The sequence below is a fragment of the Prionailurus viverrinus genome, chromosome D1, assembly GCF_022837055.1.
Source record: "Prionailurus viverrinus isolate Anna chromosome D1, UM_Priviv_1.0, whole genome shotgun sequence".
NCBI classification, from domain to species: domain Eukaryota; kingdom Metazoa; phylum Chordata; class Mammalia; order Carnivora; family Felidae; genus Prionailurus; species Prionailurus viverrinus.
Window position 1 is genome coordinate 8,872,786 of NC_062570.1, and position 23,859 is coordinate 8,896,644.

The 23,859-nt window shown below is 40.2% G+C and overlaps 1 protein-coding gene across 1 annotated transcript in view; it reads left to right on the forward strand.

Moving 5' to 3' along the window:
• Window positions 1-9: 9 nt before the first annotated feature.
• The window catches only part of FDX1 (ferredoxin 1), a 37,064-nt gene continuing 13,214 nt past the window's right edge, over window positions 10-23,859 (forward strand). The window contains exons 1-2 of the mRNA XM_047878522.1: window positions 10-417; window positions 4,606-4,730. Of these exons, the coding sequence (XP_047734478.1) occupies window positions 227-417; window positions 4,606-4,730 (316 nt within the window). The 5' untranslated portion in view covers window positions 10-226. The remainder of the gene's footprint in view (window positions 418-4,605; window positions 4,731-23,859) is intronic.

Sequence of the window (23,859 nt, forward strand, 5' to 3'; positions counted from 1 at the left end):
CGGGGTGGGAGGGCGGGCCGCACTTGGGGAACCGCAGGGTTTATAGGTCACCGGGAAGAAGCGCAGCCCGCGGCCGCAGCTCGGAGCAGGCCCTCGCCCGGACCGCGATCGCCGTGCTCCTCCCCGCGGCTCCCGGGCGTCTAGGCTAGCCCGCGATCGCCGAGCCTCTCGCGGCCGCTGCCGTGCGGCCTCAGCGTCGCTTCCGGTAGTTACCCGACCGCCGGCCATGGCCGCCGCGGGGGGCGCCCGGCTCCTGCGCGCCGCCTCCGTGGCCCTGGGCGGCGCGGCCTATCGTTGGCTGCTCCACGCCAGACCCCGCGCGGGAGCCGGCTGCCTCGCGGGGCTCGGGGGGCCGGGCCGGGGCGGCGGCGCTGTGGCGCCCCGGACGCTGAGCGTGTCGGCGCCGGCGCGGAGCAGGTGAGACGCGGGCCGGCGTGCGCATGCGGGCGGGGGTCCCCGGCGCCGTGCGGATGCTGGTTTCCCTGCCCCTTCCTGGACGCCTGCGGCCAGGCCGCTGTCCGGGGTCGCTCGCCTCTCGCCCCGCCTGGGCCGTGGCGCTCCTCGGGGCCCTGTCTGCCTCCATTCACGCCGCGGTTTCCTTTCCCAGCCCGGACGCCTGCGGGAAACGGGGACCCGGGGCCCCCTGGACCCCGCTCTCCCTTCCGCCCGGGGCCCTCCGGAAGCCGCGCGCTCTGCCACCGTCGATTCTGCAGTGCTTTGGCTCGGCGCTGACCTTTGCTTTGCCCGGAGCCTGCACTGACCTTCATAAAACGCTCTCCGTTGATGTCCCGGCCAGCACTTTGGTTCTGGGCCTTTCTCCTGCTCTTTTAGGACGTTCCGTCTCCAGTTCTTTGGCTGGGAATGCCTGTTTAGGATACACACACTCTATCCCCTTATTGCCTGTATGCTCTCTTGTAGCTGATGCGGGGCTAAAACTCCTTGCCTCGCACTGGCAAGGCCGGGTTTTAAACTAGGCTTGGGCACTTAATGCCTCACTTCCTCCATCACTATAAACCTCAGTTTCCCCATTTATAAATGGAGCATAAGTCAAGCATAGGCCTCACAGGGTTATTTGAAGAATACGATAGTACAGATAATAGGGGTGGTGTTGTGTCTGGCAAATGGTGAGGGCTCAGTAGATGCCACCTGTTGGCAGCAGCTGCTAAGGCCCACAGTGTTGTGTTTTGTATTAAACGTTGAAAGTGATGTAAAAAAATGTTTCCCCAAAATATTTTGAAGATTTGTATTCTTGGGTATATTTGTTTTTCAAAGACACGATCCCTTTAGATATAATGGGAATAAAATTTGCTCCTAATTTCAGAGTGCGGTGGAGCCTTACGTAATGCAGATCTCTGGACAGTTCTCTGACTCCTTGCTGTCATGTAGTGGGAAGCAAGAACTGGAGGGAGACAGTTTTGGATTTGTATGCTGCCTTTTCTAGTTTCTTCTTGATAAGGTCCCTGAGAATGGGGTCTAAGACTTAATTATCTTTTCCCCATTAATACTATTATGTAGCGCATGCTCAATAAATTTTTGTTGCATGAAGTGTGAGGGAGATAACGGAGAAGGCAAGCTGGATTCATTTGTCCCTGTTTCTTTGACACTCCCTGCCTCTACCTCTCTACATGGATGTTTTTGTACAATGGATGCTTTCTTGGAAAAAAAAAAAAAAACTGTGTATACATTGGGGCAACATATATTGAACTTATTCACGAACCTAGTATTTCAAGGGAACGTGAATGCTTTTGTAAATGGCAGTTATCTCCCCTGCATTTATCAAGCCTGAACTTGGATATATCAGGTTGTCTTAAAAGGAAGCACATCTGTTCTATTCCCTCCTAATCCTGCTTTCCTCCTCATTGGCACAGTTTCAGTTGATGGCCTTGTGCTTTGTATCACACACGTTGGAACTAACAACTAGATCTTTCACCTCTTTCTCTCTCAGACTTGTGTTTTCCACTATGGTTACAACCAACCACATTTAAGTTTAAGATAACATCAGTTAAATACTTTTAAAAGAGTCGGTATCCCAGTTGTGCTGGCTGCATTTCAAGTACTCAACAGCCACGTGTGGCCAGTGGCTACTCTATTGGACATTGCAGGTGTACAACATCTCTGTTAGTGCACAGAGTTGCACGGGACAGAACAGCCTAGAAACTGTATGGCTAAGTTATCAGTAATTGAGAGTTGGGGGGCGAGAAAAAAGGCTTTTGCTCCAAAATACTCCAACATAATACTTCCTATTTTGTAGTGATTGAGGCTTCAAAGGGCTTTCACAACAATTGCTGCATTTCACGCTTAAGAAAATCCTGGGAGGTAGGTGAGGTGGGAAATAAAAATATATTAAGTAGCTGGCAAACTAGGAACAGAAGTCAAGCAGTTTTAGTTTGTTTCCTTGAGCACCATGAGGGTTGACAGTTCTTTAGCCCACAGGGTCATTAGGAAGAGTTAAGGAGGCTATGGAAGTAGGGAGCCCCAGAATAGGCCAGACCCTTTTCTTGGACCAACGGCCTCAGGCCACCCTCCCTATATGGTGAAAAGGTAGGCATCAGCAGCTATAATAACTTCCCTCCCTATGAGAAGTCTGTTAGGAACTGTACCACCGCAACCCCAGACAGCTTTGTTAAAATATCGGCTGTGGTTGAGCAGAAGAAATGGCAGTAGTAAAAGGTAACAAGTGAAGAAAATAGTTGTTTGCGCTGATGAATTGATGTTGGTAGAAGATTTAGAAGGATTGTGTTTATTTCTCAGTGCGTGAAATCTTCTCCTTGGGAACAGCTAAAAGCTTGTTGCTAGTTCCTGGAATTGGGGGGGGAAACCTAAAACCCAGCAATACCAATTATTAATAGCAAATGGATAAAGTTATTTGGGTAAAGTACATGTGTGTAATGCTTTAAGAAACAAAGTGTTTCCACTAATGTACCTTTGATTCTCCTTCACCAGCTTGGTGAAGTCACAGTTCCCATCTTACCCATAAGGCAGTGGCTTCCCCTGGTCATCTAATGTGTGTATGTCAGACCCAGAGCTAGAATCTACATCTTCTGATTCTCACATTCCATACGCTTTCAACTGCAGGATTACCTTTCCTCTCTCATTTCTGCTTCCTCTCTGCTCCTTTGACAAACCTATTATTTCTCTTACTGTGCAGAATTTTTTTCTGGGACTGTACACCTCTAATTCATAGCAGTTGCTTCTTAGCAACAAAAGGACTGAAGCTGGGGCGCCTGGGTGGGTAAGTTGGTTAAGCATCAGCTTCCGCTTAGGTTGGTGGGTTCAAGCCCCATGTCAGGCTCTGTCTTTCTGTTTCTCAAAAATAAACAAACATTAAAAAAAATTTAAAAATGACTGAAGTTTTAAATAAAAGTTATTAATCAGTGTTTTTTGAGCTCTAGGTATTTTGCGTACATAATCAAAACTAGAACATAAATGTTACCCTGATTTTATGGAAGAGGAGTTTGATGTAAAAGACGTTTCAGTGCTGTGAGCTTCTAAAGTTTTTTTGTTTTTGTTTTTGTTTTTTTGTTTTTTGCTTTGAAAAGAAGTTGGAGAGCACAGGCCCTTCTGGAGAGCCATTCTCTCTCTCTCTCTCTCTCTCTCTCTCTCTCTCACATACACACACACACACGCGCGATACTTTTTAATTCATAGAATTCTCCTTTTTGCAGCATTGAATTATCAAGGAGGCCATTATCTGACAGGGGCTTTAGTTGCCTCATTTCTAAAATAATTTGACCTGATAATTTGCAATATATTTACAGCTCTGAAATTATATAATTCTAGTTTTACCTACATTAAAGTTTTCTTTGATGGATTATTACCCTCTATTGGCAGTAGTGAAAATTGCAACTAATGAAGCTAAAGTACATCTTTTCAAATGTGAGGTCAAAATTTAAATGACCAATGGTGGATGACAGGCATCTCGTTGTTAATATCATTTCTTTTCCCAGATTTTGGAGTGATGTTTATGAGAAGGGAAAGAAATTCAAGTCCGCTGACTCTATTGGGTAATATAATATCCTATAATAAAACACGCAAGGAGGCATATTTGTCTTCCCATGGATTCAAACAAACAAAAACCTATCATAGCCTCTTTGAGTTTTGAGTACATGATGTGGACCAAAATGAGATGTGTAAATGCTCTGAAAACAGACTGCTGCCTCTCAGACACCCGCACAGCTGTTACCCTACTGATAGCAGAATGATCTCACGGTGTCGTCTTCTAGGGATGCAGATGACGCTTTTTAGGGAGCTGTGTGAGAGTAAAATGGACTTCATGACTAAGGATGGTTTCTACGTGTTGTCACAGGACTCAACCTATGGCTGTAACCCCTGGGGGGACACAATGGGTGGCCTTGACAGTAATATAGTTGCCCTTTCCTGTAGGGCGGTAGAGCTTCCGTTCTGGTAAGTGGGTAGATAGACATGCCTCTGATTTGTGATGCCTTCTCTAAACTGTAGAAAGGAAAGAATACTATAAAAAGCATATTTGCATGCATGCATTCACATACACCCCCCCCCCCATGTTTTTGACAAGTTCCTAAAACAATTCCTTTAAAGTATCTTTTAAAATTACTAAAAATAATAAAGGACTACTTCCTTTTCCAGCTCAGAAGATAAAATAACAGTCCACTTTGTAAACCGTGATGGGGAGACATTGACAGCCAAAGGGAAAGTCGGTGACTCTCTACTAGATGTTGTGGTTGAGAATAACCTAGATATTGATGGCTTTGGTGAGTATGAAACATTCGTTAAAATTCGTAAATGAAACCATTCAATAGGTTTCAATTTTTTTTTTTTTGCAGAATTTTAATGTCTAGCATACTAAGATAAATATTAAAATTCAGGATGTATTAGTGTTACATTCTCTTTTATAAAGAATGAGTGACACTGTTTCTGTCTTTTGTACATTTAATTAACCCTTTACCCCAAAGTTTCTTGCCTCATTACCTTACGGATGACCTGTGTGACGCAAAGCTGGGAGTAGCAAGTGGAGTTGAAAGGTACCAGGTTACAGATGTTAAATGTCCTACCACAGAGGAGTAGTTAGTTTTGACTTAGTTTTTTTTTTTTTTTTAACTTTGTATTTGCACATACCTTAGATGTACAGAAAGGTTGCAAAAACGGTACAGAACTTTCCGATACAGTCTTCACTCAGCTTCTTCTACTGTTAACAGTTTACAGAACTATGGTGTAATAATCAAAACCCAGAAAGTAATGTTGGTGCAATAACTAAAAAACTATAGACTTCATGAAATTTTCCTAGTTTTCCCATGAATGTCTTTCTGTTTTGGGATTCAATCCAGGAGACTTCATTGCATTTAGTTATCATACGTCCGTAAACTCTTTCAGTCTGTGACATTTCCTTACTCTTTTTCGTTTTTCACAGTCTTGACACTTTTGACAAGTAGTGGTATGTTGTTTTATAAAATTTCCCTCGATTTGGGTTTGACTGGTGTTTTCTTGTATCGATTGAGCTTATGCATCTTTTAAGTGAGTTTTATTTTATGTACTCTTCTATTTTGTTTTATTGAGCTGTAATTGCCATTTAACATATTACTTTTAGGTGTACAACATATTGATTTGATATTTGTATATATTGACAGATGGCCACCGCCACATGTCCACTTAACCTCCGTCACCACACAGAGTCTCGAATGTCTGTTCCCCTTCCTCGGATGTGCAGTTTATCTCCCTCTTGTTAGAGAAGGAAGTATTTTATTTAGAAAGTTTTTATTTCTAGATTTCTGACCATATTCTGTAACCACTCACACGAAGCCTGTGTCCCAGAAACTGCCATCTTCTAGGTCAGGGATACCCGTTCTGTCAGCTGTCACTTTTGCTCAAGTACTCTCTCTGTCTGGAGTGGTGGTTCTCAGTGTTAGCATCCGCGTCACTTGGGAGATGCAGATCCTCAAACCCCACTCCAGATCTGCTGAATCAGAGTGTTTGCGGTAGCACCCAGCAGTGTGTGTTTTCACAAGTCCTCGTGTGACTTTGCTGTATGTTAGAGAACCACTGGTTTGCAGCAAGGCAGACTATGATTGTGCCTGTCTGACTCTCATTCGTTCTAGGCACGGTTCACATTACACTTTTAGGGGCCTTTTCCAGCACAGAACTATTTCTCTTCCACCGTTTTCCCATCATATAATAAATATATGTGTCAGTGCTCATCACAGTTTGCCTTTTTAGGGAGAATGCCCCTCTCCCGTACGCGTGTGTTAGATTGTGAGCTCTTACTCAGGGACCTCACAGAGTTGGTTTTGTCCAGAGCTGATAGTGAATAACATTTGCTGAATTTCTAAATCTAAGTCAGGGTTAATCATGACAACGACCGTTTGCACGCATAGTACATTCCAGCCTTTGTTACCTGTTCTTGTAGACTTGTTTTTCAAACTTCCATTTTATAGATGAAGAAACTAAGGTTCAGAGAAGTTAATTTTCCCTGGGTCGTACAAGGAGCGAGTGAGAGGTCCAGCACTCAAACTCAAGTCTCTTAACTCCCAAAGGTCTGCTTTTTCCTTTATGCCATTTCCCCTAAGAAGCATCTTTCCTGTGTGAACACCTGTCACAGAAATTAGGTGGTGAAATAGTTGATACGGTTCTAATTTTAAGGAGTTTTTGAGTCTCATGCAGTGATTCTTGGCTGGGATTGAGTTTCAGAATCTCTACAGAACTTTTAAAAGTGCAGACATCTGCGTTCCATCATAAATAGTACAGGGAGAGAGGGGAGTTGTGTAGGTATATTTTTACAAAGTTCCACATGGTTCAGATCCACACCATAGTTAAGAATGACTAATTTAGGGAAAGAATTCATTTAAAAGAAATGAAAATACTTAAAAGAAAATTTAAGTATAATACATATTCTATAAAATTTATCTGTAATTGATCTTCCTCATGCATTCATATTCAGCTACACTTAAAAAAAATTTTTTTTTGATAGAGCACAAGTGGGGGAGGGGCAGAGAGAGGAGATGGAATCCGAAGCAGGCTCCAGGCTCTGAGCCGTCAGCACAGAGCCTGACACGAGGCTCTAACTCACAAATTGCGAGATCATGACCTGAGCCGAAGTTGGATGCTCAACCAACTGAACCACCTAGGTGCTCCTTAAATTTTTTTTTTAATGTTTATTTACCTTTGAGAGAGAGAGAAAGCACAAGCAGGGGAGGGGGAGAGAGAGAGGGAGACACAGAATCTGAAGCAGGCTCCAGGCTCTGAGCTGTCAGCACAGAGCCCGACGCAGGGCTCGAACTCACGGACCGCAAGATCATGACCTGAGCCGAAGTCGGATGCCCAAATGACTGAGCCACCCAGGCGCCCCCTTTTGTTTTGTTTTGTTTTTTTTCCAGCTACACTTTTAACTAAACCTAGTTTCTCTGGATTATTCTCTCACAGATGAAAAGTAGTACAAGCATAGTCATTGAGAATAAGACTCTGGAATCAGACCGATTATGGTTCCTATCTCTTACTAGCTGTGAGACCGGGAGCAAGCCACTTGAAAGTCTGCATGCCTCAGTTTCCTCTTCTATAAACTAGGATTATAATAGTTCTAACCTCATCGGGTTGTTAGAGGTGAAACGGGATATTGGAAATGAAGTGCTTAGCACAGTACTGACCCTGGTAAGCATGGCAGGACTCGTGGCATTTAAACTTGGCCTTCTCTCATCCTCTCATCCCCAGTTCTACAGTAGTCTTAACACTTCGCAGCTTCAGAACTACGGTAGCTGTGAAACCCAGCAGCCTTGCGGCCACTGGAGGGACACATGGGGCTTGAATCCCTCAGAACGTCCAATCTCCAGACCGCGGTCACTTGTCTCACAGCTTTCCAGAAAAGCTCCAGCCCAGGGAGCTACCTGACCTGCCTCAGAGATTGCTCCTTGGAAAAAGATCTACCCCTAGGACTTCAGTCTAAAACAGTCACGTGCGGTTGTTTAACACAACTGCTGAGGCTGTGATACCAGTTGGGCAAACTGGAGCCTGGCCAAAAATTTAAAAGGAAGATCTGAGGAATGAGATGTCTGTAGTGGGCTTTGGACTGTGCTGGGGATCTAGACGGCCATGACCGACGTGCGACCCTGCAGGAAAGATGTGTCAGGGCCCTGGCCTCTCATCCCTGGCTAACCTGGAGTCCCGTGCGGGGACTGAACGTTGAAGGGGCACTGAGTCACACGCCAAGCTCGTCAGCAAAAGGTGGAAGAGTTAGTGATTCAATGCATTGAAGGAAACCCTGTCCAGTCATCTGGCTGACTGCTGAGCTAACTGAGCAGAGACTTCAGAGGCCACACACGACGGGGGAAACAGACTTCGGAGCATTAGAACAGGAAAGTCACTGGAGAAACAAATAACAACAGGCACAGGGTTGGAATCCTGATTTCCCTGGTTGCCACATTTTATTAGGCACAGTGTCCACCTGCAATGAAAAAAAATTCAAGACATCCAGAGAAATGGGAAAGTGTGGCTCGTACTCAGGAACAAAAATAGTCTATAGAAACTCCCCCGAGGAGGCTCAGGTATTGGACTTAGAAGGCAAAGACGTTGCATCAGCCAGTATAAAAGTTCACAGTGCCAAAGGAAACTTACGTGACAGAACTGTGTCTTTGTCATCTTTACGGCTGACTGTGGAGGCCATTACCGGTCTAAGCGAGGATACTAGATGAAATAATGAACACTGTTCGTGTCCTTGAGAAAGTTGATCTTTTGAGTTCTGAGAAAGCTGACGTGGAGGCTGCGACCCATGCATCTATTTTTCTACATGTCTCCACAGAGGCAGTTGTATATACGAGGCATGTGTATTGGGCTCTTCACTGCAGAGATACTTGTAACAGCAAAAAGTCTGAAACAACCGAATGCCCATTAGTGGAGGGCTGGTGTGTCGTTACACAGTGGGATATTATATGGCCGTGTTAGAAAAAGTCTCTGGAAGGAGTCTTAAAAACAAAGATCAGTGGTTACCTGTTGGTAGGAGGGAGATTTTCATTATAACACTTTTTATACTTTCTGAGTTTTGGATGGTGTGAATGCGTTACCTATTTTATTTTTATTTAATCAATTTGTTTTTAAAGGAGATACAGGTTTATTGAATACAGGATAAGGGAAGCAGCCGGCAGGACAGCACGGAAGAGGCTGTTGGCTCGTCACCTATTTGAAAAATGTATCTAAGAAAAAAATTAGGGGAGACAACCTAAATGTCTCATAATGGGAATTGTTTAAGTCCAGGATGGCATTTTTATTTTTTTTTTATTTATTTATTTATTTTTTATTTTTTTTTTTTCAACGTTTTTTTTATTTATTTTTGGGACAGAGAGAGACAGAGCATGAACGGGGGAGGGGCAGAGAGAGAGAGGGAGACACAGAATCGGAAACAGGCTCCAGCCTCTGAGCCATCAGCCCAGAGCCTGACGCGGGGCTCGAACTCCAGACTGCGAGATCGTGACCTGGCTGAAGTCGGACGCTTAACCGACTGCGCCACCCAGGCGCCCCCAGGATGGCATTTTTAAATTACAGTATGTGTCCGTTACAAATAACATTCACAATGTATTTATAATAACACAGGTAGATGTTTATAAGTGAAAAAGACAAATGTATTTAGTTGCTTTTGATTTTTCAGAATGTACTGAAAACAGTCTTAGAAGGCGTTCAGTGCTGGTTGTCTCTTCTTGATCTGATTGTGAGTTTTTCATTTTCATTCCACTTTTCCCTGTATTGTAACTTTTCCTGTAGTGACTTACTTTAATACCTTGAGTAAGTCACTGACCTCCCCTCTGCCTCACTTTCATTATCTGTCAAGTGGAGTTAATAATAATACTCACTTCATAGGACTTTTATAATGGTTAAGTTAATATGTGTCTTCATCCCCAAAGGCAAGGGAATTAAAAGGAAAAATGAACTACTGGGACCTTACGAAGATAAAAAGCTTCTGCACAGCAAAGGAAACAACCAACAAAACTCAAAGGCAACCAACGGAATGGGAAAAGATATTTGCAAATGACATGTCGTACAAAGGGCTAGTATCCAAAATCTATAAAGAGCTCACCAAACTCCACACCCCAAAAAACAAATAACCCAGTGAAGAAATGGGCAGAAAACATGAATAGACACTTCTCTAAAGAAGACATCCGGATGGCCAACAGGCACATGAAAAGATGCTCAACGTCGCTCCTCATCACGGAAGTACAAATCAAAACCACACTCAGATATCACCTCACGCCAGTCAGAGTGGCCAAAATGAACAAATCAGGAGACTATAGATGCTGGAGAGGATGTGGAGAAACGGGAACCCTCTTGCACTGTTGGTGGGAATGCAAACTGGTGCAGCCGCTCTGGAAAACAGTGTGGAGGTTCCTCAAAAAATGAAAAATAGACCTACCCTATGACCCAGCAGTAGCACTGCTAGGAATTTACCCAAGGGATACAGGAGTCCTGATGCATAGGGGCACTTGTACCCCAGTGTTTATAACAGCACTCTCAACAATAGCCAAATTATGGAAAGCACCTAAATGTCCATCAACTGATGAATGGATAAAGAAATTGTGGTTTATATACACAATGGAGTACTATGTGGCAATGAGAAAGAATGAAATATGGCCCTTTGTAGCAATGTGGATGGAAGTGGAGAGTGTGATGCTAAGTGAAATAAGCCATACAGAGAAAGACAGATACCATATGTTTTCACTCTTATGTGGATCCGAGAAACTTAACAGAAACCCATGGGGGAGGGGAAGGAAAAAAAAAAAAAAGAGGTTAGAGTGGGAGAGAGCCAAAGCGTAAGAGACTCTTAAAAACTGAGGACAAACTGAGGGTTGATGGGGGTGGGAGGGAGGGGAGGGTGGGTGATGGGTATTGAGGAGGGCACCTTTTGGGATGAGCACTGGGTGTTGTATGGAAACCAATCTGACAATAAATTTCATATATTGAAAAAAAAAGTATATGTCTTCAGAATAATATCTGACATGAAAAAAGTGTTAGAAATGTTTGCATTAGTCTATTTTATTATATAAAAATCTGTATACATGGTGAGATACTGCTTCACATCCACGAGGATGACTGTTGTCAGAAAAATGAGAGAATGACAAGTGTTGGCAGGGATGAAGAGAAATTGGAGGCCAGATGCATGGCTAGTGGGAATGTACCATGGTGTAGCCACCATGGAGAACAGTTTGGCAGGGCCGCTAATAGTTAAACACAGAATTACCATGTGGTCCCGCAGTTGCATTCCTAGGTAGAGCCTCAAAAGAACTGAAAGCAGAGACTCAGACATGTTGTACCCCATTGCTCGTAGCAGCATCATTCCCAGTACCCCAGAGGTAGAAATCTACTCAACTGTCCATCAACCGATGGATGAACAAGATGAGGTATATACATATAATGGAGTATTATTTAACCGTTAAAAGAAATGAGATTCTGACACATGCTGCAGTGTAGAGGAACCTGGAAAACATTGTGTAAGTGAAATAAGCCAGACACAGAAGGACAAATACTCTCTAATTCTTCGCACGTGAGGTACCTAGAACAGGGATATTCATAGAGACAAAGTAGACCAGAGGTTCCCAGAGACTAACGGAAGGGAAGAACCTGTTTGGGATGTTGAGTGTCTTCTGGAAATAGATGGTGGTGATGCTGGTACAACATAATGATTGTACTTAATGCCACTGAATCGTACACTTAAAAGTGGCTAGTGATGGTAGATTTTATGGTATGTATTTTTTACTACAAGTAAAAAATTGGGGTAAAAATAAAATCTGTATAAATACAGAAAGTAATATTTTTCCTGATTAAAAACATCAGTGCATGTTATTCATTGTAGAAAACTTTGGAAATTTTAATAAGCATGTAAAATAAAATTCATCCATTATTCTACTCTCCATAACCACTAATAACTTTCCATGCTTTTTTCTTTTTAGTTTAGTTTGTTTATTTGGGGGGGGTGGGTGGGGAAGAGCAGAGAGAGAGGGAGAAAGAATCCCATGTGGGGCTCAAACTCATGAACTGTGAGATCATGACCTGAGCCAAAATAGAGTCGTAAGCCTACCGGACTGAGCCACCCAGGTGCCCACATTTCTGTGCTTTTTAAAACCCATCTTGTGGTGACATTTTATGCAAACATGAATGAAATGAAATAAGGGTGATAGGAAAATATTAAAGTTGCATATTCTGTATCGTGTTTGAAATTGTGTGAATCTATCCACATGTATTGTTGTTGTTGTTAAGTTTATTTATTTTGAGAGGGACCGAGAGAGCGCCAGCAAGGGAGGGGCAGAGAGAGAGGTGCAATCTCAAGCAGGCTTGGTCAGCATAGAGCCTGATGCGGGGCTCAAACGCCCAAAAACTGAGATAGTGACCTGAGCTAAAATCAAGAGTCAGACCCTTAACCGACTGACCCACCCAGGTGCCCACATTTTTAAAATGTGAAGAGATTCACTTAATTTTGAAGCTGACAGTCATGGTGAATTGTAGACTATGTTCGTGCTAATGCCATTATGGGGGAGCCACGTTAGCAGATAGATAGATAGATAGATAGATAGATAGATAGATAGATAGATAGAAAGAAAGAAAGAAATGTTTTCTGGGGCCCTGGGCGGCTCAATCGCTTAAGCCCGTGACTCTTGATCTCAGCTCAAGCATTGATCTCAGGGTCTTGGGTTCAAGCCTCACATTGGGCTCCATGCTGGGCACCAAGCCTACTGTGTTTCCTAATCTCTGACCAGAGCAGGTGGACCATGCACTGACTCATCAGGTGATGGTGTAGTGCTGAAATAACCGCCCTCCCCCAAACCAGTAACTTTGGGATGGAAGTTAAATGTGACCTGATGCCCTGACGGTTGAACGATCCCCCTGACAGTGTGTGCTGTTAATTTAGGAGTGGATATGCTATAGGTGCTTAGAAAATAGGATTTTAAAAGCAAAAAATATTTTTAAGCTCACAAAAATCTCCGGGAAATCCAGACTGGTGCTGGAGAAGCAGGTGGGTGCCATGTGTCCTGGACCTCAGCCGGCAGGCCCGCTTCCTGTCTAGGTGGGCGGGGCCGGAAATGCGGAGGTGGCCCGCGCTCTCGCCCCACCCCTTTCTGCCTTTATTCCCTTGACAAAATTAGTCTAGACCTGAGTTTTGAATTACGTGAGAATTTTGGGAGTAGTGTCCCTGGGATTAAAAAAAAAAAAAGATCATTGGTTTTAAGTGCGTTTTTTCCCCCCATTGAACATACCAGGAGAGAATATCTGACATTAAATATACTTTTGTAAACATCATTTAAAATGTCTGTATAGTTTTCTTTCATATAGATATACCATGATTTATTTAATCCATTTCTTTGGACATTTAGGTGGCTTCCAGTTTTCAAGTATTCTAAATAACTTAAAGGCGAACATCCTCAGATATACTTTTTTATGTATGTGGTTTATAATCTCCTTGCAATAAATTACTAGGGATAGAATTACCTGGTAAAGTTTGTTTTATAAGTTGTTTGCTCAAATTATTTGCCTGTTTTTCTGATGAGGTATTGTTTATTTTCTTGGTTAGCAAAATCTCTCTAAATGTGCTATTTGACCAAAAAAAAAATCATAAAAATGAAAACTAATTTTAAACATTTAGTTAAATGACTTTCAGCCTTTTATTTGAAGCCACGTTTTTCTGAAAGCATTGTGAATACTCTATTTGCTGTCGATGATTTTCATGAGTTGCTTTCCACTAATTCTTTCTAAATTAAAGAAAGCCTAAGTATTATGGTCTTACTGCACATACTCATTGTGATCAAAGTATCTTTTGAAAATTTTTAAAATATTTAATCATTAATGAGTATGTATTGTACTAAAGTGTTTTTCAAACTGCAGATTCCAACCGTTAGTGGATTGTGAAACCAATTGGGTAGCTCCCAGCAAGATTTTAAGGAAATCAGAAAGAACAGAATATATAAAAGCACACCATCTTTCGCACGGGTATTATTTCATGAACTATTTGTTTAGCTTTTTTATAAAGTATATGTGTCCTGGGTCATGGTGTAGAATAGAATTCATACTGTGAGTCACAATTTTAAAAAGGGTTTTTTTGGAAAGGCTTTAGTTAGAATGTTAAGAATGGAGTCTTCCTGTGAAGGTTTGAGTCTCAGATCTACCACTTTTCCAGCTTCGTGACCTTGGGTTAGGTACCTCACCTCCTTCACACCTTGTCTTTTTGAGGGTAAAATGGGAATAATGTATCTACCTTATGAAGCTGCTGTGACGATGAAATGAATTAATCTAAGCAACTGCTTAAAGTAAACATCAGCTATTACTGTTAACATAGTGATTAATACAGGCTTATTTTTCATCATAGAAAATTTTTAAATACATTAAAAACTGCTTCCCATAATCTCATCCCACCAAGATAATCACTAGAAGAATCTTTTTTCTCCTTAATACCCTAGGAATATAAAAATTTAATGCCCACACAAGTTTTAGTCATTTGATGAGAATTATGTGTCCACTTATGCAGTCTCAGAAGAGAAGCTTTAAAGATTAACGATCTAACATGTCCAGAAATTTTGGCATGTAAATATAACCTACCTAAACTAGGTTCACAAAAGATAAGAGTTAAGCCTAAGCCACTTTGTAGAATAAAGATGAAAGCAATGAGGTTAAGAAGTCTGAAATGTTAGGACACCTGGGCTGCTGAGTCATTTGGGCCAATTCTTGATTTCAGCTCAGGTCATGATCTCACGGTTTGTGGGTTCAAGCTCTGGGGTGGGCTCCTTGCTGACAGTGTGGAGCCTGCTTGGAATTGTCTTTCCCCCTCTCTCTGCCCCTACCCCCCACTTGCGCGCGCTCTCTCTCTCTCTCTCTCTCTCTCAAAAATAAATAAATAAACTTAAAAACCTTAAACTTAAATAAAATAAACTGAAAAAATGTTTTTTTTATAAAGAAGAACTCATTATAACAGCTTTATGTGGGCAACTATTTCATTAACTCCTAAAGTTGAGACCCTTTAAATATAGCTCTTATTATAAGTCCTACTCAAATGAGCCTGACCAAGTAGACAGATTTCTTAACAACTTCTCCCAAGGTGATCTCATCCCTTCTGTGACTTTAAATCCCATGTAGATGCCCATAAATTGTTACATTTCCATTTTTAACTCACTTCTCCTCTGAGCCCTGGACTTAAACATCCAACTTTCTGCTTCATGTCCCTTCTTGGAAATTGCACAGATGTTTTAAAGTCAACATAACTAAACAGCTTTTGATTTTCTTCCCCCCACTGAAACTTGTTCTTCCTAGGGCCTTTCCTGTTGTCAGTGAGCATCGCCCAGCTGTTCAAGCCTGAAGCCGGAGAGTGTCTTTTATTCTGCCTTCTCCCCCAGTCCCTACCTCCAGTCCCATCAGGAGCTCCTGTCACTTGCACCTCCAAAATATGTCTCCAGTGTGTCCTGTTCCCCACGTCCCTGCAGGCACTGCTTGGGGCTGGCCAGCCACGGTGTACTAGGAACTGTGCTTATCTGCCTCTGCTCTTGAGCCTGGAACTTGGGGTGATTTGTCCTAACGCACGTCAGGCATGTGCCCAGATTAAAACCATGAATAACTTCCCATTTCACTCAGGACAAAATCCACATTCCTTACCCTGAGCCTAAAAGGCCCCAATGCCCTTCTTCTTCTCCAGAATTTCTCATCATCCTCTCTCTCTTTTTGACCACACTGGCCTTCTCTCAAGAGTGGAACTCACCCAGAATTTTTACTTTGAGACTTCATACACACTTTACATTTTTCTCTGCCTGGCACACCTCCCTCTCTCTCCTATACACGGATTTTCATCCATCTAGTCTCAGTTTCTATGTTACTTCCTCAGTGAGGCTTTGCCCAACCACCCAGTAGGATTCCTCCTGCTGCCCCGAACCCATCATTCTCCATCACGGCACCCTATTGTCCTATTTGTTTCTTTCATAGCACGCGTCATGATTCATTCGTTATATATTTCTTTATAACAACTTCCTCCTGTTTTATTCCTCATTAAATATGAAGTAATGAGTGAATAACTGAGTAAAAAGGAAAAAGGGTAAATTTTGGAAGGAGCACATTTATTTATAAGCTTGCTTATTTCCAACGTTTATAAGATCTAGATCTTTCGGAGGATCTTTTACATTTTCAGAGTACATTGTAATATTTCATCACTAGGGGGCAGTTCTACCTCTCTGATCAAGTTTACCTAGTTTATTACCTCAGACCTTGGTTTTTTTCTGCTGTATCATCTACTTCCTTCATATGTCTCTTTTGAGGAAAAGTATTCAAATTGGGAGATCCTGATCATGTTCACATAAATCTATATGTATTCCTGTCATGTTTATTGGTTCTCTGTTGGTATACTGTATTACAGGCTATGCTACATCAAACTTTAGAAAATTAAATTTTATATTTATATATAGTTTCACATTTTTAATATATAATATTTTAATACCGTTATCCTCTGGATTTTGGGGGGAAAGGCATTAGGTCAGGGTGGGCAATCTGTCTTGTCAGCATCATAATATCTCTACAAAATGATTTTTTTAAGTTAATTTGTTTATTTTGAGAGAGAGGGTGAGAGAGAATCACAAGTGCAGGCAGCACGGAGCCTGACACGGGGCTGGAACCTGTGAACCCTGAGATCATGGCCTGACCTGAAATCAAGAATCAGATGCCTAACCGACAGAGCCACCCAGGCGCCCCAACAAAATCTTAATATAAGATACAGGCGCACAGGTGTGCAAAATGATCTTTTTCCTGTTGGCAAACACTCAAATTACATGAAAGGAGCAACAGTCTGTAGATCTCTATCCTTTCCTGGGAATTTATGGCAAGGATTTCTGAGCATTTCCCCCAAACTTAATATCATTAGCCTTGTTTAAAAAACAAACAAACAAAAAAACCCCCAAAACTGAGTCTGGAGATGTTTTATTTATTACCAGCCTTCAGATTAGCCAATAACCATACTTACTCTTAAGGTAATTTTTCAGTTCTGCAAATTTGAAATGCTTTACTCTAGCAAAATCAGAAGCATGTGGTCAAGAAACTTTGGTCAAGAATCCCATAGTTACAAGCTGACAGGCTGTATAAACTGTCAACTTTACATTTGTTACATCGGCTAAAGCGATGTCACGTTAAGTGGCAAACAGACACGTGCCATCCTTTGTCACCATCATGTCAACTGCTATTTACAGACATCTGAATGTCTGTATGATTTTGTTGATTATAGTGCTGATATTTTCAACCCTGGTTATAATTTACTATTTTTAAAGCCTGTAACAGTTTCCAGCCAAGCATTCATTAAGTGCTAATGCCGAAAAATGCATCTGAAAATCAGTTATTTGGGAATAGAGGTTAGAAGTGACAAAAAGCTATGAAGAAACCAAAAATCTGTTGTGATACATATTACTTTTAATTTAGGAGAATTCTTAATTGTTAGAGAGCTGGCAAAATAAAAGCAGCACTAAAGCATACATACCTTTAACTTCAGGAAAATTATTGCATAACCAGGCAAGAATAATGGATATGGTGTGGCTGTAATGTGTCTCTAAGTCCAATTATCGTCTCTACAAGTATTTTTGATTATTTGAAAGGTGGACATAGGAATGTAAAAAAATCTTATTTCAAATGTTTGTTCTACCTAAGTATATTTTAACACAAAAATGTGATAAGAATATTATAGATTTATGAACAATTAGAACCCATCTCCCTATTTTACCTTTTGGTTCATCAGGAAAATAACTCTTGAATTATGAGACCAACAATTTCCAAAACCTTTGAGAATATGTCCCTCATAAAGTGTGATCATTTTATGCTTACATGTATATGTGTGTATGTATCTATATCTAATCTATATATCTATATCTATATCTATATCTAATCTATATCTATAAGAGTATAGATGGGGTACCTGGGTGGCCCTGTTGGTTGAGCGTCTGACTCTTAATTTTGGCTTAGGTCATGATCCCAGGGTTATGAGATTGAGCCCCGCGTTGGGCTCCATGCTGAGCATTCATTCTCTCTTGAGATTCATTCCCTCTCTCTCTCTGTCTCTCTCTCTCTCTCCCTCCCTCCCTCCCTTTCTCACTCTCTCTCCCTCTCTCCCCTGCATTTTCTCTCTAAAAGAAAAAAAGAAAAAATACAGATAACATATACATACATATTTATATGTACACACATACACACATTTCCTCCATTAATTTATATAACCAACCACTTATAAAGACACTAAAAGCTGACAGCCATTGATATTACTGTGGGGTTGTATATGAGCATGTCACATAACTTTTGCCCTTTCAGTCCCATCTCTTTCCATGTGTCATTATATTAGTGCACCCATATTCTCATCAGCTATCACTTTTAGATTGAAGGTGCTGTAGTTGTTGTTACTTTTGTATCCTTTATCCTTTTATAGGTTGCCTTCCAGCCTTTGTTTTGTAGACTTGGTCCCCGTGTGTGTGATAAGATTAAAACGTGATAGTTGTTCCCCATTTTATGAATAGTGTTTTGTTCCCCAGATCCATTTTCAGGTTAACTGCTTCGAATTTAGGATCTGTTTTTCCATGAAAATAATATACATGGTGGCTCAATTTCCAAGCCAACCCACAGAACCTGTTTCTTCATAACTAACTTAATCACCATTTACAGCCTGGTTTCTATGAGAAAATTATGCATTGCAATTTCTAACTCTGGATCAAGAAAACATACTTAACTCCCTGGATCCATCTACTACACACACACACACACACACACACACACACACACACACACACACACACACCATACCACACACATTCACTTTAGAGACTCCTTTCTCCACTTTGTACCCCATTCTGGTAGTGGGAACACATGCACAGCTGATTTTCAATACAGATGATTTCCTGGAGGAATGGAGCCTGGGAATGCCATGATGCTTAAAGAGGAGTTAGAAGATGAGGCCCAATAGGATTGTCATCTACTTTGTTCCTGCCCATAGCCTTTGGCAGTTTGGGTTGTGATTCTAGTGGAGTTGGGAGCTACGGGAATCTTCATTAAGGATGTGAGCAGCTTCCATGTTTTAACTGAAAACAAGTAGGCTCTGGTTGTGCAAAATCAGGTGCTGGTGAAGGGTATCGACAAAAAACCTACAACTAACATCCTGCTTAATGGTGAAAGATGGAATGCCTGTCCCCTAAGATCAGGCAAAGGTGACTAGCCTCACCATTCCTGTTTAATGTCATGCTGGAAGTCTTAGCCTGTGTATTAAGGTGGAAAAAAAAAGGAAAATTAAAAAGGCATATGGATTGAAAAGGAAGAAATAAAACTGTCTGGTTTTGACAATGATTGTTGTTTACATTAAAAAAATCACAAGGAATGTACAAAAAAATCTTAGAACTAATAAGTGAGTTTATTTAGCAAAGTCCCTGGATACAAGATGAACACACAAAAATCCATTGTATTTCTATGTACTAGCAATGAACACCTGGAAACTGAAAATTTTTTTAAAGAACATTTACAATAGCTCCCCAAATTGACATTTTTTAAATTTTATTTTTTATTTTTTACAATTTATATCCAAATTAGTTAGCGTATAGTGAAACAATGATTTCAGTAGTAGATTCCTTAATGCCCCTTACCCATTAGGCCCATCCCCCCTCCCACAGCCCCACCAGTAACCCTCAGTTTGTTCTCCATATTTATGAGTCTCTTCTGTTTTGTCCCTCTCCCTGTTTTTATATTATTTGTGTTTTCCTTCCCTTATGTTCATCTGTTTTGTCTCTTAAAGTCCTCATATGAGTGAAGTCATATGATATTTGTCTTTCTCTGACTGAGTTATTTCACTTAGCATAATACCCTCCAGTTCCATCCACGTAGTTGCAAATGGCAAGATTACATTCTTTTTGATTGCCAAGTAATACTCCATTGTATATATGTACCACATCTTCTTTACCCATTCATCCATTGATGGACATTTGGGCTCTTTCCATACTTTGGCTCTTGTTGATAGTGCTGCTATAAACATGGTGGGGGGGCCCACGTGTCCCTTCGAAACAGCACACCTGTATCCCATGGATAAATGCCTAATAGTGCAATTGCTGGGTCGTAGGGTAGGTCTATTTTTAGTTTTTTGAGGAACCTCCATACTGTTTTCCAGAGCAGCTGCACCAGCTTGCATTCCCACCCAAATCGTCATTTTGAGGTTTAAATCTAACAAAATATGTATAGGATCTATCTTTTGAAAATTATAATACTCTGAGGAAAGAAAGACCAAAGTAGTGGAGAAGCTTACTTTGTGTATTGGAAGACTTAACGTAGTAAAGATGTCAGTTCTTCTCATTGATTTATTATCTTGTTCCTGATACTAGAGGAAAAGCTTTCAACTTTTAACAATTAGTTGTGGGCTTGTCATATGTAGCCTTTATTATGTTGAGGTATGTTCCTCTATATTGTAAACTTGTTGAGAGTTTTTATCAGAAATGGGTGTTGAATTTTGTCATGCTTTTTCTGCATCTGTTGTGTTGATGATATGATTTTTAACTTTCTCTCTATTAATGTGGTGTATCACATTGGTTTATTTGCATATGTTGAACCATCCTTACATCCCAGGAATAAATTCCACTTCATCATGGTGTATGATCCTTTTAATGTGCTGTTGAATATTTTGCTAATATTTTGTTGAGAATTTTTACATCTATTTTCATCAAAGGTACTGGCTTGTTGTTAACTTCTCTGGTAGTGTCCTTATCTGGCTTTGGTATCAGGTTAATTTTGGCCTCATAAAATAAGTTTGGGAATATTCCTTTCTCTTTAGTTTTTCAGAAGAGTTTGAGAAGAATTGGCATTAATTCTTTTTTTAAATGTTTGGTAGAATGTACCAGTTAAACCATTTGGTCCTGGACTTTTCTTTTTTGGGAGGTTTTGATTACTCATTTAATCGTTTTACTCATATTGGTCTGCTCAGATTTTTTATTTCTTCATGGTAGGTTGTATGTTTCTAGGAATTTGTCCATTTATCTTAGGTTGTCCAATTTGTTGGTATATAATTGTTTCATAGTAGTCTCTTATGATCCTTTGTACTTGAGTGGTGGCTGTTGTAATATCTCTTCTTTAATCTGATAAGTATATTTTTGAGTCTTCTTTATTAGTCTAGCAAAAGGTTTTTGTTTTATGTTTTCAAAAAAACAACTCTTAGTTTCATTCATCTTTTCTATTATTTTCTGGTCTCTTTCATTTATGTTCTGTTCATTGTTATTTCCTTCCTTTTGCTAACCTTGGGCTTAGTTTTTTCTTTTTCTAGTTTCTTGAGGTTTAAAGTTTGAGATCTCTCTTTTTTCTTAATGTAGCTATTTATCATTATACACTTCCTTCTTAGAACTGCTTTTGTTGCATTCCATAAGTTTTGAGTTGTTGTGTTTCCATTTTTGTTTGTTTCAGGATTATTGTTATTACTATTTTTATCTTTTGATTTCTTCTTTGGACAATTGGTTGTTCAGGAGTGTATTATTAGTTTTCACATATTTGTGAACTTTATAGTTTCTCTCCTGTTATTGATTTCTAGTTTCATATTGTTGTGGTTGGAAAAAATACTTGGTATGATTTCGGTCTTCTTGAATTTTTAAGACTTGTTTTATGACCTAACATAGGACCTATCTTGGAGAATATTTAGTGTGCACTTGAGAAGATTATATATTCTGGTGCTGTTGGGTGGAATGTCTATTAGGTCCATTTGATCCAAAGCATAGTTAAAGCCTAATATTTCCCAGTTGATTTTCTGCCTGGATGATCTATCCACTGTTGAAATTGGGGTATTGAAGTCCCCTACTATTGTTGTTTTTCCCTTTAGATTTGTTAGTCTTTACCTAATATATTTGGGTATTCCATGTTGGGTGAACATATTTTTAAAATTGTTACATCTTCTTGATGAGTTGACTCCTTTATCATTATCATAAGTGCCTTCTTTTTCTCTTATTACAGCTTTTGAATTAAAGTCTATTTTGTCTGATATGAGTATATCGAACTCTGTTTTGGTTTCCACTTGCATGGGGTATCTTTTTCTAACCTTTCACTTTGAGCTTTTGTGTCCTTGAAGCTGCAGTGAGTCTCTTGTAGGTAGCATATAGTTGGGTCTTGTTTTTTATCCATTCAGCCACTCTATTCCTTTTGAATGGAGAATATAATCTATTTACATTTAGTGTAATTATGATAGGTAAGGACTTACCAGTGCCATCTTATTCATTATTTTCTGGCTGTTTTGTAGCTCCCATATTCTTTTATTCCTTTCTTGCTGTATTCCTCTGTAAATTGATGATTTTATATAGTGGTATCTTTGATTCCCTTAATCCTTTGTGTATCTGCTGAGGTTTTTGCTTTGTGACTACCATGAAACTTATATAAAACATCTATAGATAATTACTGTCTGTTTTATTCTGATAACAACTTTGATCACATGCCACAAAACTACCTTTTTACTTCCCATTTCAGTTTTTGATTAATCACTTTATATTATATATTTATTAACAAATTGTTGTAGCTATAGTTATTTTTATACTTTTGTCCTTTAATCTTTATACTGGAGTTAAGTGGTGAATACCCTACCATATTACAGTATTAGAATATTCTAAATGTGACTGCATTCTTATTTTTACCAGTGTGTTGTACATTTCCATGTTACTAATTAACATCCATTCATTTTATTTTGTTTTATTTTTTTAGTACTCTCTACACCCCATTGTGGGGCTTGAACTCATGACCCCAAGATCAAGAGTCACATGCTCTTCTTACTGAGCCAGCCAGATGTCCCACTTCCTTTCATTTTAACTTCAAGAATTCTTTTTATCACTTCTTATAAAGCAGGTCTAGTGGTGAAGAACTTCCTCACCTTTCATTTGTCTGGGAAAGTCTTTGTGTCTCTTTCATTTCTGAAGGACAGCTTTGTCAGAGTGTTTTTTGTTGGTGTTTTTCCTGTCAGCATGTTTTGTATGTAATTTCAGTGTCTCCTGGCCTATAAGGTTTCTGCTGAGAAATGCAGTGATAGCTTTATGGGGATTCCCTTGTAAATTACAAGCTGCTTTTCTCTTGCTGCTTTTAAGATTCCTTCTCTGTCTTTGATCTTTGGCAGTTTTATTGTAATGTGTCTTGAAGAACATCTTTTCAAGTTGAGTTTGTTTGGGGACCTATGAACTTCATGAATTTGCATGTCTAAATCTCTCCCAGATTTTGGAAATTCTCAGCCTTTCTTATTTCTTTAAATAAGCTTTTTGGTGTCTTCTCCCTCTATTTTCTGTCTGGCACTCCAGTAATTCATGGATTGTTTGTTTTGATCGTCAAAACACCAGTAGATCACATAGGCTTTCTTACCCTTTTCCATTCTTTTTTCTTTTTCTCTGACCGAATAGTTTCAAAGATCCTATCTTCTAATTCACAGATTCTTTCTTCTGCCTGGTCCATTCTGTTGTTGATGGTCTTGCTTACATTTTCCATTTCATTCATTGTATTATTCAGCTCCAAAAGTTCTTTTTGGTTCTCTTTTATGATTTCAAAACTCTTTGTTAAACTTACCATTTTGTTCATGCATTTTTCCTCCTGATTTCATTGAATTATCTTTCTGTGTTTTTTTTTCTTTTTTTCTTTTTTTGGAGCTCATTGAGTTTCCTTAAAAGCCTTATTTGGAATTCTTTATCAGGTAAGCAGCAGATCTTCATGTCTTTGTTGTCGGTTACTGGAAGATTATTGTGTTCTCTCAGTGGTGTCATGTTTCCTTCATTTTTCATGTGCCTTGAAGTCTCATGATGCTGTTTTCACATTTGTAGTAGCAGCCATCTCCTCCAGTCTTCACTGACTGATTTTGGGAGGGAAATACTTTTTGTCAGCCCTGCTAGGGATTCTGAGGCTTTCTCTGGCCTTCAGTGGATTCACCTG